Below are 19,462 nucleotides of genomic sequence, written 5' to 3'. Positions count from 1 at the left end.
GTTATATTTTCTTACTTTGATTAGAGTAGGTGGTCTTATGTATTTCCCCACTTTGTTTTTATTGAAATGAAATTGTTCTCAAGAGATGAGAGAAAGGAGAGCTAAAGTCATTAGGTTCAATCTGATTTAACCTTTGGTGACTTGAGTTAGGTTACCTAATTCATAGCTGACTAATTGTGAATTAGTTTTAAAAGATTCTCAAGGGTTCAGATAACCTTTTCCTTTTCTTTGATGATTCTGTGTAGCATAGGTAAAGTATTGGTGTAGAGTTGGAGTAACTGCTTTAACTTCTGAGAGTCTGTGCCCCGGGAAAGCACAAAAATAAATTGATGTCTCTTTTGTTACGTATTTCATCCAAGGGCAGAAAATTTGCAGCATTGGGTATTGGTATTCCAAGTTCAAGTGGAGTGAATTAGAAACTATTTCAAGAGAAGTGAGGGTGAGAAACACGGCTATGATTAATTGAAATGTAACTGTTTCTTAAGATTTAGTTGTTTTCTCAGTATTTATTATTTGCACTGCTAGAATTAGGCTAAGAAAAACAAAGCAAAATAAAAACCTACACGTCCAGAATAATGAATAGAAAACTCAGTAGTGGAATGACAGTTTCTTCATAACTTGGTAAAGAAGGCGAGTCAGTTTAGAAGCCTCAGAGTACCTTTTGATATAACTATATATTTACTGACATTTCTACATTTAGAAAAAAATGCATGCCCTTTATTTATACTTAAAACATTCAGAATGTCATTTTAAAAGTACTTCCCTCCTACTTTTAGAAAATAAAATCTCAAACCTAAAATAAACTGGGAAATAAATGGAGCGGGTAGGGACTGACAGGCAGTGTGGTTCCTCTTGCTTAAAGCAGAGCACGGCCTCATGGGACAGCGCCTCTGGCAGTTCTTTACGAGTTCTCTCCTTCATCCCCTTCCCCTTCTCCCTTGCTTCCTCCGACCATGTTTCCTTTTCTGTGTCTGCGAGTTGCAGTTTCCTTATGAGTCTTGCCCCATTCACTCTTTTGGGGTGCTCTTTTCCTCTGTAAGTTTCCTGTCCTCTTTGATTGCTTCCTCTCGATTGGTCCTTAGTTCTCCACATTTTTAAGTCTTTCCTGCCTCTCTTTTCCACTTTTTTTTCTCTCTTTCACTTTTGCTATCTTCCGTTTTGCCTGTTTTCTCACCTTATCTTTGCTGGCCATATGTAAATAGAAACTTCCCCCCCACCCCCGCCACACACATGCCTTTTGCTTGTGTATTGAACATCTCAAGTGATTTTATTTATAGACATGCCTTGGAAATACTGTCGGTTGGGTTCCAGACCACAACAGTAAAGTGAATATTGCAATAAGGCAAGTCATATGGTTTTTTTTGGGTTCCCAGGACATATAAAATTTGTATTATACTGTAGTCTGGACTTCCCTGATAGCTCAGCTGGTAATAAATCCACCTGCAATGCAGGACACCCTGGTTAGATCCCTGGGTCAGGAAGATCTGCTGGAGAAGGGAAAGGCTGCCCAGTTCAGCATTCTTGGGCGGCTCTTATGACTCAGCGGGTAAAGAGTCCATCTGCAATGTGGGAGACCTGGGTTTGATCCCTGGATTAGGAAGATCCCCTGGAGAAGGGAAAGGCTACCCACTCCAGTATTCTGACCTGGAGAATTCCATGGACTATATCATGCAAGTCCATGTGGTTGCAAAGAGTCGGACACGACTGAGTGACTTTCACTTTCACATACTATAGTCTATTGGGCTTAATAGGTGGCGCAGTGGTAAAAAGTTGGCGACTGAGTTGGACACGTGTAGTCTATTAAGTGTGCAATAGCATTATGTCCAAAAAATATTATAAATCATAATTAAAAATACTTTATTGCTGAAAAATAAAAGACTAAACATCATCTCAGCTTTCAGTGAGTTGTGGTAGTAACATCAAAAATCACTGATCACAAATCACCATAGTAAATATCGTAACAAAAAAGTTTGAAATATTGGGAGAATTACCAAAATGTGATAGAGATACAAAATAAATAAATGCTGTTGGAATAAATGGCGCCAATATGCTTGCTCAATGCAGGGTTGCCACAAACCTTCAATGTGTAAAAACACGTTATTTACAAAGCACAATAAATTGAAGCACAATAAAACGGTGTCTGCCTGTGTTTTAAATTTCCAATAAAACATCTAACCCTCAGTATTATCTCTTGAAAATAAATTTTTCTTTAGGTGTCTCTTATTCCAGCCCTTAGGTATACAGAGCTTGTGATAGGAAAATTCTACCCTGGCTTGAAAACAAAGTTTGACTTTTGTAATGTTGTTGTACATAATGTGTTTGTGAATATTCCATGTTTTATATGTTAAAAATACTCAGACATAACTTTAGATACTTTCCAAATAAAACATCTTTTATGTTGATGTATTTCAGGATGTGAATTTTCTAAAAAAAAAATTGAGGCTCCTAAGTTATTTTCAGAAATTGTAATTTGTGAATACCAATCCAGTCTTAATTCTGATATTTTCTTTATTTTTCCTATTCAAATATGTATTAACTGAGCTTTTACCACATGCTGTGCACTGTTAGGTTTTGGAGATACAAAGAGGAATCATGCAATACTATCTCTTTGCTCAGGAAACTCTCAAAAACTAGATGTTGAGATACTCTTCACTTTCACTGATTTTAGAACTTACATTCAAAATATGACCTCTGACCTTCCATATCTTAGAAGCCTGTTATTACTTTTTTTAATCTCTGCATTGTCTTTGATGCTTTGGTAGCATGCACTGAAAATTAACTCTTCTGTTTGAAAGCTGTAATTGTCAAGATGAAAGATGCACTGTTTATCTTTGAGTTCACTGTAGCATCGATCTCTTGGTGACAGTGTCCTTCCTGAAAGATAAGGAGGTGCAAGCTTAGAATCTTCGAATAGAAAGCAAATATTTTAGAAGACATGCTGTTTTAACCATCCTTCTTTGCTCTTGAATGTTTAACTGTTTGGTGAGCATAATTCATATTTAAGAGAAGAGTAACTTACTCAGCAGTGCTTATGTTGGGATTGAGGGGTGCATTGTGGTATTTCAATCATCAGTCTGATTGTATTTTTGAAATGTTAATTGGTAGCATTGCATGGCAGGAATTCTAGAGAGATCTGTCAGGATTAGATATTCTGAAAACAAAAGTTTTAGAAAATGTAGGATTATTTGTCATTGTGAAGATGAGAGAAGTTATACTCAAAATAGAATGCCTAGTGGCATTTTGGGAAAGCATCATTTTATTGATTATGCGATAATTACTGCATTAATGATTATTCTTTACTTATAGTCAATTATAATTTGTCATAAAGCTTATGGTTTAAAAAAATAGAAATTTCAAGTGGATTTCTTATTTTATTATGAAATGTTTCAAGTATAAAAGGATAGAAGAGCACCCACATGCCTCTCTTCCAGTGTGACAAAATATTACCTGTACCAACTGAAGTCTCCTGTGTACCCCTCCCTGATTGTGCATCCATGTCCCAACCCTTTTGCTTCCAGGGTAGCTATTATCCTGAAATTGGTATTTATCACTACCTTAACAATAGATTTTATTTGTAACCCTGATGACATTAAAGGAAAAAAATATTTTGAATGTAATTCCCATTTTAATTTGCTCCTATTTTATCTGTCTAGTTTAGGACATATCTGTATTGTAAGAGTCATCCTTTTACTAAAGTCATATATGTTTGCTAATTGTCAGTAGAGATTTGAGGTCACTAAGGGATTGTCATTATTTAGTTTTAAGAATGTTTATTAGATCGTAAATTCTAATTTGAAATGTAAACATACCACACTATGAGAATCCAAGCATAAATTTAGGTTATATTCAAATTGATTGCCTTTTCTTAGATGTGACAATAATAAGCTCTTTCTGTAACAACAATTAACACTGTTAGTTAATTTTCTAAAGTGGCTTATAGCTTTTACTGCTTTAATCATTATGCCATAGTTTCTGCAATGCTGAATAGCCTGTTTTGTCTTCATGATGTTTGAATGCACATATGTTTTTATTAAATTGTACTTGAAAGATGACTAATTCTCTTTCTCATTTCTGTGCAGATGATCATCTGGTTGGAGAAGATGTTAGACAAAATAATTAGCATTTTCATCATATTTTTGTTAGTGATAGGAACACTTCTTTTAGCCCTACTCCTGACTGCAAAGGTACAGTACAACAATTACTATCACCATTAATAAACTCTTTAGCAGTTAGAATTTGTTGTATGGATAAGAAGCCAGCAGTTGCATGCATGGGAAATGTTACTTTGCTTATAAATAATTATAGCATTTAAAGTATTTATGATTTTTGTGTTGCTGGTTTTGCCATGAATTTGCCTAATGTATTTTTATCATTTAAATTTTATTATCATAAAAATCCTCTGAGGTAAATGCAGATGAAAAATGGAGATACTGAGGGAAAAGTGGGTTCTTCTCTCAAAAGAAGAACTGTCATCTGGTCCATGACTCCTAGCGTAGATCCTGTTCACTTGATCAGAATTTGATTCCTTCCTTCATGTCTCATTGTTCTTTCTGCTGATTTACCATTAAGGTATTTCTCACTTTCCAGATCCTTCCAGCTTGCATTTCCCTTCCGCCTTCTTAGTTTGGACTGCTGTAACAGAATACCACACACCAAGTGCCTTCAACAGCAAACATTTATTTCTCATAGTTCTGGAGGCTGAGAGCCCCAGAAGAAAGTGGGAGCATGGTCAGCTTGTTGGTAAAGGCTCTGTTCCTGGTTTATAGGTGGCTGTTTTCTCCTTGTATTCTCACATGATAGGGAGAAAGAACACCTCTGTATTTCTTCTTTTAAGGACACTAATCCCATTATGTCTTCCATCAGGTTTTCCGTGGTAGCTCAGTTGGTAAAGAATCTGCCTGCTGTGCAGGAGACCTGGGTTCGATCCCTGGGTTAGGAAGACCCCCTGGAGAAGGAAATGGCAACCCACTCCAGTACTCTTGCCTGGAAAATACTATGGACGGAGGAGCCTGGTGGGCTGCAGCCCATGCGGTCACAAGAGTCGGACATGACTTAGCAACTAAACCATCACAGCAACTAAACCTCTACACCAATCCCATCATGAGAGCTCCACCCTCATGACCTAATTACTTCCCAAAGGCCCTACCTCTTATAACTAGCACATTGAATGTTAGACTTTCAACAGAAGAATTTTGAGAGGATATAAAAAAAATTTGGTCCTTATTACCCCTCTTTTGGAGCTTTCCTGGTGGCTTAGAGGATAAAGCATCTGCCTGCCATGCAGGAGACCCAGGTTCAATCCCTGGGTTGGGAAGATCCCTTGGAGAAGGAAATGGCAACCTACTCCAGTATTCTTGCCTGGAGAATCCCATGGACAGAGGAGCCTGGCGGGCTACAGTCCACGGGGCTGCAGAGAGTGGGACACGACTGAGTCACTTCACTTCACTTCACTCCTCTTTTTTCTTTTTTTTTTTTTCACTGCATATTTGTATGGAGTCATGTTATCAGCTTTTGCAGTTTTTCATCCCTCTTTTATCAAAGAAAATCATTCTCCAAAGTTCAGCTAAATTTTTTGTCTCTTACTGGCTTTTCAAGAAACTTTTAAAAAATTTGCCTTTTTAAAAATTCAGCTTAAACAGTTCAGACAGTAGACTACTCAGAAAAACTTATTTGACATAATTGTCTAAGAGGTAAATATTTTTTAGTGCGTATTGAATCAAATAAAGTCCTCTAAAGAAAAAAAAAAATAAATAAAAGACTGTCTTTATTTTATTTGGACCCTACTGAACTCTGCACCCCAGGTTTTTGTATGCTGTTTTCCAGAAATTGTGAAGCTTACCTGATATCCTGGATGTGAACCGTTTTCATATAGTGCTGTAGAGATATGGTAGTACCTATTATCAATAGATAATCTAATATACAGCAATTTGCTAAGGGATTACACTTTTTCCTACTACTTGACTTTCCACTTGGAAGTCCTGTTCTCAGTCACTCTTAGCCTCTGTATGCCCTGATCTTATCATTTGCTTCTAACAACCTGCTCTCTCTGTACCTGTTTCAGTTAAAATGCAGTTTTTACCTGTTCTTTGGATTTTAATCATGTACAGTCACTTATTTAGACTCTACAGACTTTTGAGGTCTGTCTTTGTTTTTGTTATATTTCACCTAAACCTTCCTCTGTATGTTTTTCTAGTTCTTAGAGAAACCTTTCACCAGTATGTAATTCTGTTTTCCTTTTTTTTTCTCTTTTTCCTCTCTCTCCTATTCTACCTTCCCTTCTTTGTCCCTTTGTGTAGGGTCTTCTTGCCTGCTCATCTCAACCGTTTCATCTTTCTTTTTCTTTGTTCATTGCATGTTTCAGTGAGCTTTGCTTCTCTGAACTTTGATAACAATTATTACTGAACCATTTCCTTGTGGTTTAGGACTCATGCAAACTGAGCTTTTGAAGGAAACTTACTGGTTATCTAGTTCATTCTCCCAGCCAATAAACGGATCATCCTCTAAAACACCATGACAGTATCCATTTGAATGTCTTAGTAGACATCTCAAACATGTCAGAACCGAATTCCAGACCCTCCCTTGCTTGTCTGTTCTCATTTCAAGTAAGTGACAGCTTCATTCTGCTTGCTCAGGTGAAAAGCCTCAGGGTCATTCTTTACTGCTTTTTTTCTTTTATTAATAGATGCATATCCAGTTTGTCAGAAAATCTTTTTTGCCTCCATGTTCCTAGTATATTTTGGGATAATAGCAGGGTGAGGATGTTAGGTAATTCCTTTCTACCTAAAGCAAGAATCAATCAGTTCAGTCGCTCAGTCGTGTCCAACTCTTTGCGACCCCATGAACCGCAGCACACCAGGCCTCCCTGTCCATCACCAACCCCCGGAGTCCACCCAATCCCATGTCCATCAAGTCGATGATGCCATCCAACCATCTCATCCTCTGTCGTCCCCTTCTCCTCCTGCCCTCAATCTTTCCCAGCATCAGGGTCTTTTCCATTGAGTCAGCTCTTCGCATCAGGTGGCCAGAGAATAAAATGGTATAAAAATTATTATAAACACCATATCAGGACTTTGAAAAATGATCAGTTAGGCAATAATTTGCAGAGTGTTTGCTTGTGAAAAACTGCTACTACATCTGGTAAAGACATGTAGTTTGTGGCTTTTTTACTTGGAATTACTTATCCTCACCTGCCTTGTGTGGTCAGAAAAAACCTACAGATTTTCTTGTGGGTTGTGGTGGATTTGGTTTGGGACTGGCAACAGAGAAGCTGTGAATTAAAGGGAGAGGTTCTGGAAGCAAGAGTGACATAGAAGGGCTGAGATTAATAAATCACATTTTAGAATGGTTATATTGGAGACCCTAAGGTATCCTGTGAATATTGAAAGCCTAGGGAGATTTCCACATTTGTTGTACCTTTGATTGCATTTCTCAAGTTTCACACATCTCAGGCTAGAAAGGATGAAGCTTCCTATTGTGAAGTGCCTGAGCATAACTTAGGCCAAAATTATCAGCTGACTGTTTTGCTATTCAGGTTTAGGGGGAACCCTTAGGCTTTTCAAAAAATAAAAAACACTGAGCAGAGACATTAATGACAGGGAAGACAAACTTTGCAGTTTGATTACAGGTAAGTTGTTTGCTTACTGAAACAAAATGACGGCTTTCAGAGTTCCAAAACAATCTAGAGTTGCTTTGTTATGGATATTGGCTGTTCAGTGCAGGTCTGTTAAGTTAACTGAAATTAAGATATCTAATTACTTGACTCTTAAAGCATTGTTCCTAGAATAGTATAAAAGATGAATGTTAAATTGGGTTTAATTTTTATTGATACTCATTTCTTGTCCATAATACAGGTACATCAAGAGAGCGTACACATGATTGAAGTCACAAGCAATTTGATTAATGAAACTCTAGCAAATCATCCCGAGTGGGCAAAGTAAGAATGTAATTTTGACAAACATAGAGATGGATGGCCTAGGTTCTATTGTCTGTTTTCATGAAATGATCTTCATTGGTACAGTTACCTTGGAAGAGATAAGAGTTTGCAAAATTTTGTTGAATTTTGCATAAGAATGATATGTAGTGGGGAGGGGAGCAGAGGGGAAAGTCCGAATATTGAATTGAGACTCACAGTTTACGACATGTCTTTGATTTACTAAGATTTCCCCACACGTTATGTTGTGTGCTGAAGGGATTATCCCCATTTTACAGATGAGGAAGCAGGATCAGAGGTTAAGGGATTGGAGAAAATCCCCCCCGTGGCAGAGTCAGCAGCGTTCCCATACTGTATCATTTTTTGTGGCAGAGTTGGCAGACTGCGGGGCTCAGAACCAAATCCAGCCACCAGTTCCTATGAAGATTTATTGGGACAGCCTGCACATGTTCAAGTCATGCTGTCTGTGGCTATTTGGAGGCTGCAGAAAAAAGAAGACAGAACTGAGTAGTTGTGATACAGATCATATGTCCCGAAAAGCCTGAAATATTTATGCCTTGGCCCTTTACAGAAAAAAAAAAAGTCTGCCAACGCCTGTAGGATCTCTTTGCCGACTTGTTTAATTTGGCTTCTGTGAGAGGGTTTTTATGTCTTCGTGGAGAGTGTTCCTGGGATTATGCTGTTCACCTAATTGAACTTGATGACAAATTGTATGGCCTCCTTTTTTTTTTTTTTTAACTACCCCCAAGGTAGTTGGTAATTTAAGTTAGGAAATACTCTGCAAGTTTTAGAATTGTAAATTGTAAATGATTGTTTTAAAAATTAAGTTCCAGGGATTGCTGGTGCAGTACACTATACCAGTTTTTCCTTTTTCCTCCCTTTATTTTGAATTAGTTGGCTTCCCGAGGCTCAGGTTGTCCAAAGAGCCCTTAATTCTGCAGCCAACAACGTGTATCAGTATGGACGAGAATGGATAACCCACAAGGTAAGGGAAGAGCCTATTTTCACAACTTTTTCTTTGCAGGGCCTTCATTGGTAGCGACTTCTTGCTTTAATAAAGCAAAAATGGAGATTCTGTTTATAATTTCTGTTTTTGAAATAGGCTTAAGTCTATAAGTCAACAGGCAACATAGGATGAAATAAAACCATCTGGATGATCTTATTGATAATTGCTGGTAGCCCGAACAATCCAAGAGGCTGGGCATTTGCTTCATGTTCAAAATAGATCTGATTCATTGTTTGTACATTAGGACAGAATGATCAGTAAGCTTGGCTGATCAAATATGGCTTTGTGGAAAAAAAAGTAAATTTTTAAATTTTATTATTATCTGCTAATAACTGTACTTGACAGTTTCCAATTTGTTTCATTTAGTCTTTCCAAGAAACCTATAGTAGTCTGAATTATTTTACCCCCGTTATAGACAAGGAAGCAGACTTAAGTAAATTTACTTAAGTAAATTCCCAATGGTCATGTAATAAATTGCAGAGCTTGCTTTCAGACTGAAGACTAATTCTAAATCCTTTGCTCTTTCTACTATGATATGCTAGAAGTGTGTGCCCGGAACTGATTTAAGTGCTTTAATGTGGCACTTGAGATAAACTGTGAAGGAATGGAATGATAGATTCTGGATGCGTAGAGAGCAGGAAGAGTATATTTTAAGAAAGGTTATTTATGTGATCCAAGATACAGAGATAGGAATGTACTTGAGGAGGTAAGTTTGACTGAAGTTTTATGAAGGGGGAAATGAAAGGCAGAGGAAAAGACACAGCTCTTGTAGCTAAGGGATCAGACTCCATGATACAGATTTGGGACATCGCTTTTTTTCCCCTAGTTTTTCCTGTGGAAATGAAGGTAATTTGCGGTTTTAATGTATGAGGTAATTAGGATTATCTAGGGATTGCTAAAACTTGTTGCACTGAGATGTGTGCCAAAAAATTCCCTGTTAGAAATTTAAATTCAGAATCTAAAAAACAAAAAGTATCTTGGAAATTGCACTGTGTATATGTGCGTACTCAGTTGCTCAGTTGTGTCTGACTTTTTGTGACCCCATGGACTGTGGCCCGCCAGGCTTCTCTGTCCATGGAATTTTCCAGGCAAGAATACTGGAGTGAGTTACCATTTCTTCCTCCAGAGGATCTTCCCGACCCAGGGATCAAGCCCACTTCTCTTGCATCTCCTGCACTGGCAGATGTATTCTTTACCACTGCGCCACCTCTTAGAAATTACACTATACTTACAATAATCTGCTAACCTAAGGATAGAATCATGGTCAAGTTAAAAGTTAGGAGAAAGATGTGTTACTGATTTTCCTGGGTCCATACCAGATAATCAAATCTACTGTCATGTGGAAGTTTTAAAGAAAATATTTATTGAATAAACAAAAGATAAGTATAATGTGGTGGTTAGAGGTGTTGACCTTCCCTGTAGTTGAAAAGTCCCTGAATAACTACATTTGGCGCTCATTTACCTGGTTCTACATTCTCAGATTCAACCAACCACAGATCTTGTACCACTATAGTACATATTTAGTGAGAAAAATTCATGTGTAAGTGGACCCACAGTGTTCAAACCAGTGTTGGTCAGGGGTCCACTGTATGTGGATGTACATCTCAGAACTATCATGGAAGGAAGACCAAATATTGCCGAGGACTTTTAGACATTTATATGTTTGCCTGACTTATTCTGTGGATAACGTAGCTTTTAATTCTTGAATTATCTGTTCAGGAGAAACTTTTATTCTGGAATTTTTACCTATTTGGGAAATTAATAAAGGGAATTTGGATAACTAGAAGAATGTGCCTTAGATTTTAAAGTAAATTTTTAATTACTTAGAAGAAAAAATAGGTTTGAAACCTTATACTTAAGAGTCTAAAATGGAAGACAGCAGAAGAGACATGATTTTCTATGAAAAGTTGCAAAATATTTGTGATCCTGATTTAGGAGGCAAAAGCATAATATCTAAAAACAACCATTGAATTGAGTAGATAAATAAAATGTGGTATATCTGTACTATGGAATATTATTTGACCATAAAAAGGAAGTACTGATACATTTTACAACATGGATGAACCTTGACAACATTATACTAAGTCAAAGAAGCTGTCATAAAAGACCACATAAATATGATTCCATTTATATAAAATGTGTGAAAGAGGCTTACCTATAGAAACAGAGTAGAACAGTGGTTTTCAAGGGTAGGGGGATTGGAAAGAAATGGAATAGTGATTACTAATGAGTATGGAGTCAACTTCTGGGGGCTTGAGAATGTTCAAAAATTGTGGTCATGGTTGCATAACTGTGAATGCAAAAAAACTATTGGGTTATACACCTAAATGGGTGAATTGTAAGGTGTGTCAGTTATATCTCAATAAAATTTTTTTTAAAAAAAAGTCACTGAAATTGCAGGGGTAGCTTAGATCTTATCCATCTAAGAATCATATAATAATTGAATCCCAAGAACTGCAGTGTAGAAAGGGCCAAAACTAAGTGGGAGCAGAATGCCACACTCAGGAAAGAAAAAAAGTCTTTATAGCCTATGTTTAGGTGTGAACAGAGAAGGTCACTTTCTATCTGCTCCCAGCCTACTTTGTCAGCCGTGTCTCCTATGTCCTCTGTTCACTGTTATGGTTCTACTCATATCCCCGAGTTTGCTCTCTGTTCAGAGTTCAGTGATCTCATTTTAACTTGATTACCTCCTTCAAGACCCTATCTCCAAATACAGTCACATGGGGGTTAGGACTTTACATGAGAAATGAGAGGTGGAGGACACCATTAAGCCTGTATTGTGGCCTAAGGAGAGAGTGCGTCTTGAGGAGGACCAGACATAGTTTCCTGAGCACTTGGGCTTTTGAAGGTCAGAGAAGTGAGCCCGCAGGGAGGAAGGAGGAGGAGGAGCCCTGTGTTGTACCCTGTGTATCAGGGAGGCCTGCAGAAGACAATGTTTCAAGAAAGACTTGGTTGGTTGTATCAGATGCTGCCAAGATTTCAACCAAGGTTGGAACAGACATTTGCTTTCTGACTTACTCCTATTTTTGTAGATTGGGCTGTTTGCCTTAAGTCACACAGCCCTCAGATGGCATTCTGGCTGCTCTTAGTGTGGAATTGTGTCTCCTATGCAGAGAGCATCTCATCCCACCAACGGTACCTGTGCCTAGTGATTTTTGTAACCGCAGTGATGTGCCTGTTAAACTCAGTTCTCTGGCCCAGTCTTCCTTGTGACTTTTGACAATATAATGTTGCAGACTGGTAATTGGGGTCTGTAGTATTCTGCTAGGATTGATAGCACCACAAATTTGAAAAGAGGGTTTTATAACATGCTGCAAAATTTTGCTGAACTCTCTTTTGAGTTAGGCTTCCCAGGTGGCGCAGTGGTAAAGAATCTGCCTGCCCGTGCAGGAGATGCCCTGGAGAAGGAAGTGGCTCCCCATTCCAGTATTCTTGCCAGGGAAATCCTGTGGACAGAGGAGCCTGGCGGGCTACCATCCGTGGGGTCGCAGAAGAGTCAGACGTGACTTATCGATTAAACAGCGACAACTCCTTTTAGTTAATAGTTGGGGTATTTTATTCACCGTTGTGCTGGGAGTGAGACCGCTAAAGGAGATGTCAGTTTGAAATAGTGCTTTATTGCAGTAAAGGCCACTGTGCGAGCAGCCAAAACCGGAGGCTGTCTGTGACCATTTTAGGGCTCTTCTGGCAAAAGGAGATCCCAGAGGCTGACAGAAGGGGTCATAGGACTGTGAGAATCTGACAGTCGTGGTATATAAAAGACACAGTTAAAGTCAGTAGAGGACTTCTTAGTGGTCCAGTTTAAAAATCCGCCTGCCAGGGAAGGGGACGTGGGTTCCGTCCCTGACCAGGGAAGATCCCGCCTGCTGTGGGCAGCTAAGCCCGTGTGCCGCAACTGCTGTAGCCTGCATGCCTGGCGCCAGGGCTCTGCAACGAGAGGCCAGCGCATCGAGAAGCCCGCACACCACAACTAGAGAGTAACCCCTGCTCGCCACAGCGTGAGAAAGCCCTTGTTCTCCCCAACAGTGAAGACCCAGCACAGCCTAAACACTCTGGGTGAATAAATAAATAAAACTTTTAAAAAGACTCAATCCCCATGATTGTTAAAAAATAAGTAGGGAGAATTAGAATAGGGGTAATGGTGGTTTTAATTACTGTGGATAATTTGCTCTGTTAGGTATTCTTTGTTCATAGGTTATATAAGCTATAGATGAAAGAATATTAGACAACTTTTGATCCTAACTATGCTACTTTTAATCCCAACTCTAGCTGCATGACCTTGGGCCTATCATAGATTCTTTCTGTTTTCTCATTTTAAAAGAATAAAGGGTTAACAAAATCTTTTTCTGTCTAACTTTGTTGAGATTGTTGCCAAGGTCACAGAACATAGGTGAGAGCCATTTGTAAACTGTAAAATACTATGCAAAGATAAATGGCTTTTATAGTCACTAATTTATCTTTGGTTATGAATAAATCAAATGTAAGAGAAAACACTGAGGAGATATATTTGTATCAAATATGTCAAAAAACTGGTTCAGGTATCTATAAGATAATGGTCAAAAGGTATGGTTAGGTCACACAAAAGGAAATACACATTGAAAACCAACATGGAAAATGGTCACTCTCATCACTAAAGAAAAATATAAATAATTATTACCATTTCATACCTATTAAATTATCTAATAATTTAATAATTTATCAGTTCATAAGGTTTGGGAAAAATTGGTTCTTTCATACAATATTGGAAAGTATTAACTGGTACAGTCCTTATAGAAGACAGTTTAGCAGTGTTTCACAGGAGTCATTAAAATGCTCATTTCCTTTGATTCCTGTATGTTTATCTTAATGTTAGTAATAAAGTTGTATAGAATATTGCATTGTTACTCGTGACATTATAAATTGGGAACCATCTCTATATCGTATGATTGATTATTAAATAATAATAGAAAAACTTAGCTAATATGAAACCATTAAAAATAAAGGTTAGTGTTGAAGAGCAAAAATGAAATACTTATGATGCAAAAGAAAATATAGAATTCTAAACTGTATCTGTATAAGCATGCAGAAAGTTGCGGAGGAAAAAACAGCAGCAGTTATATTAAGTGGGGCAACAAATCATTGTCTTTTTAAAAGCGTCTTTAATTGCCATATGGTTTTAGTAACATGTAAAATGTAGGATGAGATACTATAATGAACAGCTTTCTCCAAGTTATCTTGTCTTAGTGTTTTTGATTTCCCAAACCCTGAGGCCAGTCTAATTGGTCATAACTCTGAGATCTGACATCTCTGGCTCAGACAGTAAGGAATCTGCCTGCAATGCAGGAGACCTGAGTTCGATCCCTGGGTTGGGAAGGTCCCTAGAGAAGGGAATAGCTACCCACTCCCGAATTCTTGCCTGGAGAATCCCATGGACAGAGGAGCCTGGCGGACTATATAGTCCATGGGGTTGCAGAGTTGGACATGACTGAGCAAATAACACACACTGAGACCTCACATCTCTCAGCATATTCAAAGGAAGATTTGTGTTTATAGCTGAGGTTCTAAAATTTTACTTGAAAGTTGTGTGGTAATTCTAACACTAATGGTAAATGTAACATGACACTTCCATATAATGGGTGAGCACCGGGGTCACTTGGAAAAGATTTTTTTCTGGACAGATGAGATCAGAAAAGTCAGTAAGCATGGCTTCGTTCTCTAAAGACTTAAAGAAGTTTTCTTAGAGACCTAAAAATAAAGGACAGAATAAAGAAGCAAAAAGACAGAGAGTATTTACTGGAAATACTGAGTAAAGTTTAAGGAAAGAATAATGTGGTTGGAGGCAATTAAATAGTCTGGGACATTTTAGTTTGATTTGGAACAAATGTAAAGACCAGCATGTATTAATTTTACTGGATTGTGGCCTGAAACACTAACTCAGATTATATCTGTATTCCTTCCAGCTTCATAAAATTCTCGGAGATAAGGTGAATAATACGGCCGTAATTGAAAAACAAGTACTAGAACTTTGGGATAGGCTGTATCATTCTTGGTTTGTAAAGGTAAGTTATTTTAGCTAAGAATTTCAGTTGTAAACTAATAGTGTCCTTTTATGAGCACATTGGTTAGGTCGGATTGTGTTAACCCTGGGATTTCATTTATTGACATTTTTAAGCTGCAAGGTCTTAAACCTCAGGTGATTAAAGGTCAGCTTGAATTGATGATTAACCTCCGTGGCAGAACACACCAGTTTCTCTGTTATCCGTGTTCTATCTGCTTTTCGTTATCCTCAACAGTGTCTCATCCTTTTAACCAGATCTGTGCAGTAGAAGTGTGATGCAAGCTGTATATGTAATGTTAACTTTCTAGTGGCTGCATTAAAACAAAAAAAGAAAAAAAGACTAGGATGGATGAGATTCATTTTAATAATGTATTTTACTTAACACGGTATACCCAATATATGTCGTTTCCATATAGAATGAATGAAAAAGTAATGAGATTTTATATTTTATATATAACATATACATATAAAATCTTTTCCATTCTAAGTGTTAGAGGTCTGGTTTATCTTTTACACCAGGAGCATATTTAGGTACTCGGTAGCCACAAGTGGGTAGTGGCTACTATTTGGGACAGTACACCTCTGGACATTAAGAACTTTTTCTTTGAGGAAGTGAAAATAGATCTGAAAGTTTAGAGATAATTGTTTTATTTTAAATAAACTTTTAGTGCTACTTGTACTGATGTGTATCTTTTAGTGCTACTTGTACTGATGTGTATCATTTTTTACTAAATATAAAAATGACAGTTTGAAAGCAGGTAGTCGTGCAGGCCATTCTGTACACTGGGTTGGCAGGGCCCGTGGGCCATCAGGGACTGTGCTGTGGAAGATGCCCATGCAGGGGGAGAGAGATCGAGTGGGGCAGAATTAACTTGGGGAGCGGGAGGAGGGCGCAATTGAAAATCTGCATATGTTCCCTAGTGACCTGTTTGGCATTGTGTGTTCTTGCCAATTCAGTTCAGTCGCTCAGTCGTGTCCGACTCTTTGCGACCCCATGGACTGCAGCACGCCAGGCCTCCGTGTCCATCACCAACTCCCGGAGTTTACCGAGTTTCATGTCCATTGAGTCGGTGATGCCATCCAACCATCTCATCCTCTGTCGTCCCCTTCTCCTCCCGCCTTCAATCTTTCCCAGCATCAGGGTCTTTTCCAGTGAGTCAGTTCTTCACATCAGGTGGCCAAAGTATTGAAGTTTCAGCTTCTTCATCAGTCCTTCCATTGAATATTCAGGACTGATTTCCTTTAGGATGACCTAGTTGAATCTCCTTGCAGTCCAAGGGACTCTGAAGAGTCTTCTCCAACACCACAGTTCAAAAGCATCAATTCTTCGGTGCTCAACTTTCTTTATAGTCCAACTCTCACATCCATACATGACTACTGGAAAAAGCATAGTCTTAACTAGACGGACTTTTGTTGGCCCCCGCCTAGGAGAAGTTGAAGGAATGGTGATGGGTTTTGTGGGTTTTTCAAAAATTGGGAGTTAAAACTAACTGGGAGCACCTCCTGGTGGTCCAGTGGTTAAGACTCTGAGCTCCTAGTGCAGGGGGCCCAGGTTTAATCCCTTGGCAGAGAGCTAGATCCCACATGCCACAACTAAGAGTTTGCCTGGGGCAACTAAAGACCCCACAAGCTACAACTAAGATCCAGTGGAGCCAAATAAATAAATAAATACTAAAACCAAACAAAACCTAACTGGGGAATCTCTGGGTAGATAGACCTGCTGAAGAGCTAATTACAAAGGTTTGATCTGTTTGTTCTGCTAGTTCTGGGGCTTCTGCTTACACACAAACAGCTTTTACTATCCCTCACCCACTTTGAGTTTCCTGAATGGTCCAGGGAGGTCAGGTCAGTGTTTTAAAAGCATAGGTTTGCAAGTGGGTAAGTGCATTGCTTTCTTTACCTTTTACTAGGGCCTAACGTTTTCATTGCTAATGAAAACTGGCATCCCTGGGCTTTTTGGAAAAGGGCGAAAATGGAAACACATGCAAAATGTTAAGAATCTACTTCTATTTCTAAATGTTAACCTTACCAGTCACTTTGTTTATTCATCACTCTTTCACATCTGTTATTCCTGCATATCTGCCAATGTAATTCTTTTCCAGATAGGCAAGTTAGATTTCTCCTCTGCACCCTTCTTTCTCTTTCATGTTCTGTTTTTCCCTCTTTTATTGAGATATGATTAATACATACCATTATAGTTAATATTGCTTTTAGCTCTACTTTTTCATATTTTATTTCTCTCTGCTCTCTTTAGCTTGTTTGGAAGAGTAATAAGGTAGATGAGGAAAGGAGGGAAAAAGCAAAAATGGGAGACTAAAAGAAAGGTTAGAGGGGAGAAAGGGGGAAAATAAGATGAAAGTATATGCTGTGTTCATGTTCAGTTGAATATACTGACAAGTAAAGTGTGTTCACGAACATGCTTAGGAGGGATGCATTTAAGCTAGGCTGAGACACAGTAGCTAGAATATAAACAGAAAAATATATTTCGGGTCTTTTTGATGGAGTTCTTTGTTACTTTCTGATATAATACAAAGCTTTTCACCTCTATGTATTTACTAAACTGCTCCAGTGGACCCAAAAAAAGTAGGCTATTTATATGTCTTCTTGTCTTTAGGTTAAGATGGGGATTTCATGTCTGAACTGTTTTATTCCATAGAACGTATCGCACTCTGGAAGGCACAGAGGACACAAGCTGCACATAAGTCGTCAGAATAGCTGGCTGGGGGACATTCTCGACTGGCAGGATATCGCTTCCTTTGTCCATGAGAACATTGAGACCTTTCTTTCGGTAAGAAATGGTATTTTTCAGTTAAATTGGACTTAGGAAAAAACAGACTGTAATTCACAGGTTTTTTTTTTCACACACGTAAATGTCTTTCATTACCCTGTTTTTAATGCCATGAGATTTTGCAGTTTTGAGAATTCTAAATGCACCAGAAAGATGTCCAAAAGCCATAGGCCTCCAGTGTAGCTCCCCTGATACCTCCTCTGTGTTTGAAGAGTAACCAAGAGATGCTGACTCAGGAAGCTTGCGGGTTCTGAGAATGGGGTCCTCATCGCCTAGACTGATCACAATGCCCCTAGTTGAACCACTAGCAAGGGAGCCAGCCGCCTTTGGTTGGCGAAGTCCTTTGGCAGATAGAAATATGGTTCCAGTTACAATAGAGAAACTGGATGCTTAAAGGTTTAGATTTCTGTCATCCCTCCTGTCCTTCATTCATGCGCCATCCACCTCTGCCTTGTTTTCCAAAAGATTGGAGGCAGCAAGGAACAGTTTGCAGTATTGGTGAGTTTCACTCCATAGCGTACTTTGTGAGGTCTCTCGGCCTATGACTTTTCACAGAGATGAGAAATCCTCTCTTGTGAATAAACTTGTAACTCTTATCAATAATAAAAATGGAGGTTTGGGACTTCCCTGGTGGTCCAGTGGTTGGGAAAAGTCCTTCCAGTGCCGAGGGTGCAGCTTCAATTCCTAGTTCAGGAGCTAGGACCCCACCTGCCTTGGTGCCAAAAAAAACAAAATAGAAACAGTGTTGTGGCAAATTCAATAAAGAGTTTAAAAACAAAAACCAAAAAAAATGATCCACATCAAAAAAAAAATCTTTAAAAAAATAAAATTTTTTACAAAGTGGAGGTTTGCTGTGCTAGATGTTTTTAAATTTTAGTTTTTATCAGAACAGGAGATGACCATAGCTGAAAAGTCAAAGATACTTTAAGGAGCTTCCTCCCTTCAGTCTCATTCTCCATCAGAGCTCTCCATTCTTTTAACTTTCTCTGTGTATTTACCTCTAAATTTCTAAAACAGTGTTTATCCTGCCCTTTCTTGGTTTCACAGTGTTATCTTCGGCTTCTGACCTGGAAGATAAAGATTCGAGTCTCTCAGTGCCTCCTTACTGCTCCCCTGGGGTTTTCTTACTACTCTGTTGGGCCCTTCGCCCATTCCTGCACTCACATTTTCCCGTCCTCCCAGTCGCCTAATATAGCTGTGATAGTTTGAAGTTAAATCTAGAAATTCATGAACTTCCATTCTAAGAATGTTGCTTTTGATAATCCCTTCCCTCTGTTTTCTCTAGTCCAGTGGCTCTCAAACTTTTTAGTCTGAGAGCTCCAAAGAGCTTTTGCTGGTGTACATTCTATTGGTATTTATGGTATTAGCAGTTAAAACCGAGAACTTTAAAAATATTTAACAGCTCCCTAAAATATAATGTTACTTGTTGATATAAAGAACATGCTTTTTGTGTTTGAAAAACAGCCATGTTCCAAAACAAAATAATGATTTAGTGATAAGAGTGGCTTTTGTTACATTTTTGCAAACCTATTTAATGTCTGGATTCTCATGCTTGTTCCTTTACTCAAGTCTGTCAGAATATGTTGTTTTGGTTGAAGTATGTGAGGAAAATCCAGCCTCACACAGATAGGTAGGTGGAAAAGAGAGGGAAGTCTTTCAATAACCCTTTTCAGATCATTGTGATAATTCTTTGATACTACT

General features: G+C 38.4%; 1 protein-coding gene and 1 non-coding gene across 3 annotated transcripts in view; both read left to right on the top strand.

Moving 5' to 3' along the window:
• TMEM245 (transmembrane protein 245) overlaps positions 1–19,462 on the top strand; it is a 79,364-nt gene that overhangs the window by 29,473 nt on the left and 30,429 nt on the right. For both annotated transcript variants that reach the window (XM_065946430.1, XM_065946431.1), the window contains exons 7-11: positions 4,080–4,184; positions 7,851–7,933; positions 8,825–8,915; positions 14,876–14,974; positions 17,630–17,761. In XM_065946430.1, the coding sequence (XP_065802502.1) occupies positions 4,080–4,184; positions 7,851–7,933; positions 8,825–8,915; positions 14,876–14,974; positions 17,630–17,761 (510 nt within the window). The remainder of the gene's footprint in view (positions 1–4,079; positions 4,185–7,850; positions 7,934–8,824; positions 8,916–14,875; positions 14,975–17,629; positions 17,762–19,462) is intronic.
• TRNAG-GCC (transfer RNA glycine (anticodon GCC)) lies at positions 5,243–5,315 on the top strand. Its single transcript has one exon. It is a non-coding gene; the product is annotated as a tRNA-Gly (tRNA).

This window comes from Muntiacus reevesi, chromosome 10 (assembly GCF_963930625.1).
Source record: "Muntiacus reevesi chromosome 10, mMunRee1.1, whole genome shotgun sequence".
NCBI classification, from domain to species: domain Eukaryota; kingdom Metazoa; phylum Chordata; class Mammalia; order Artiodactyla; family Cervidae; genus Muntiacus; species Muntiacus reevesi.
This window is presented reverse-complemented; position numbering and strand designations above follow the sequence as displayed.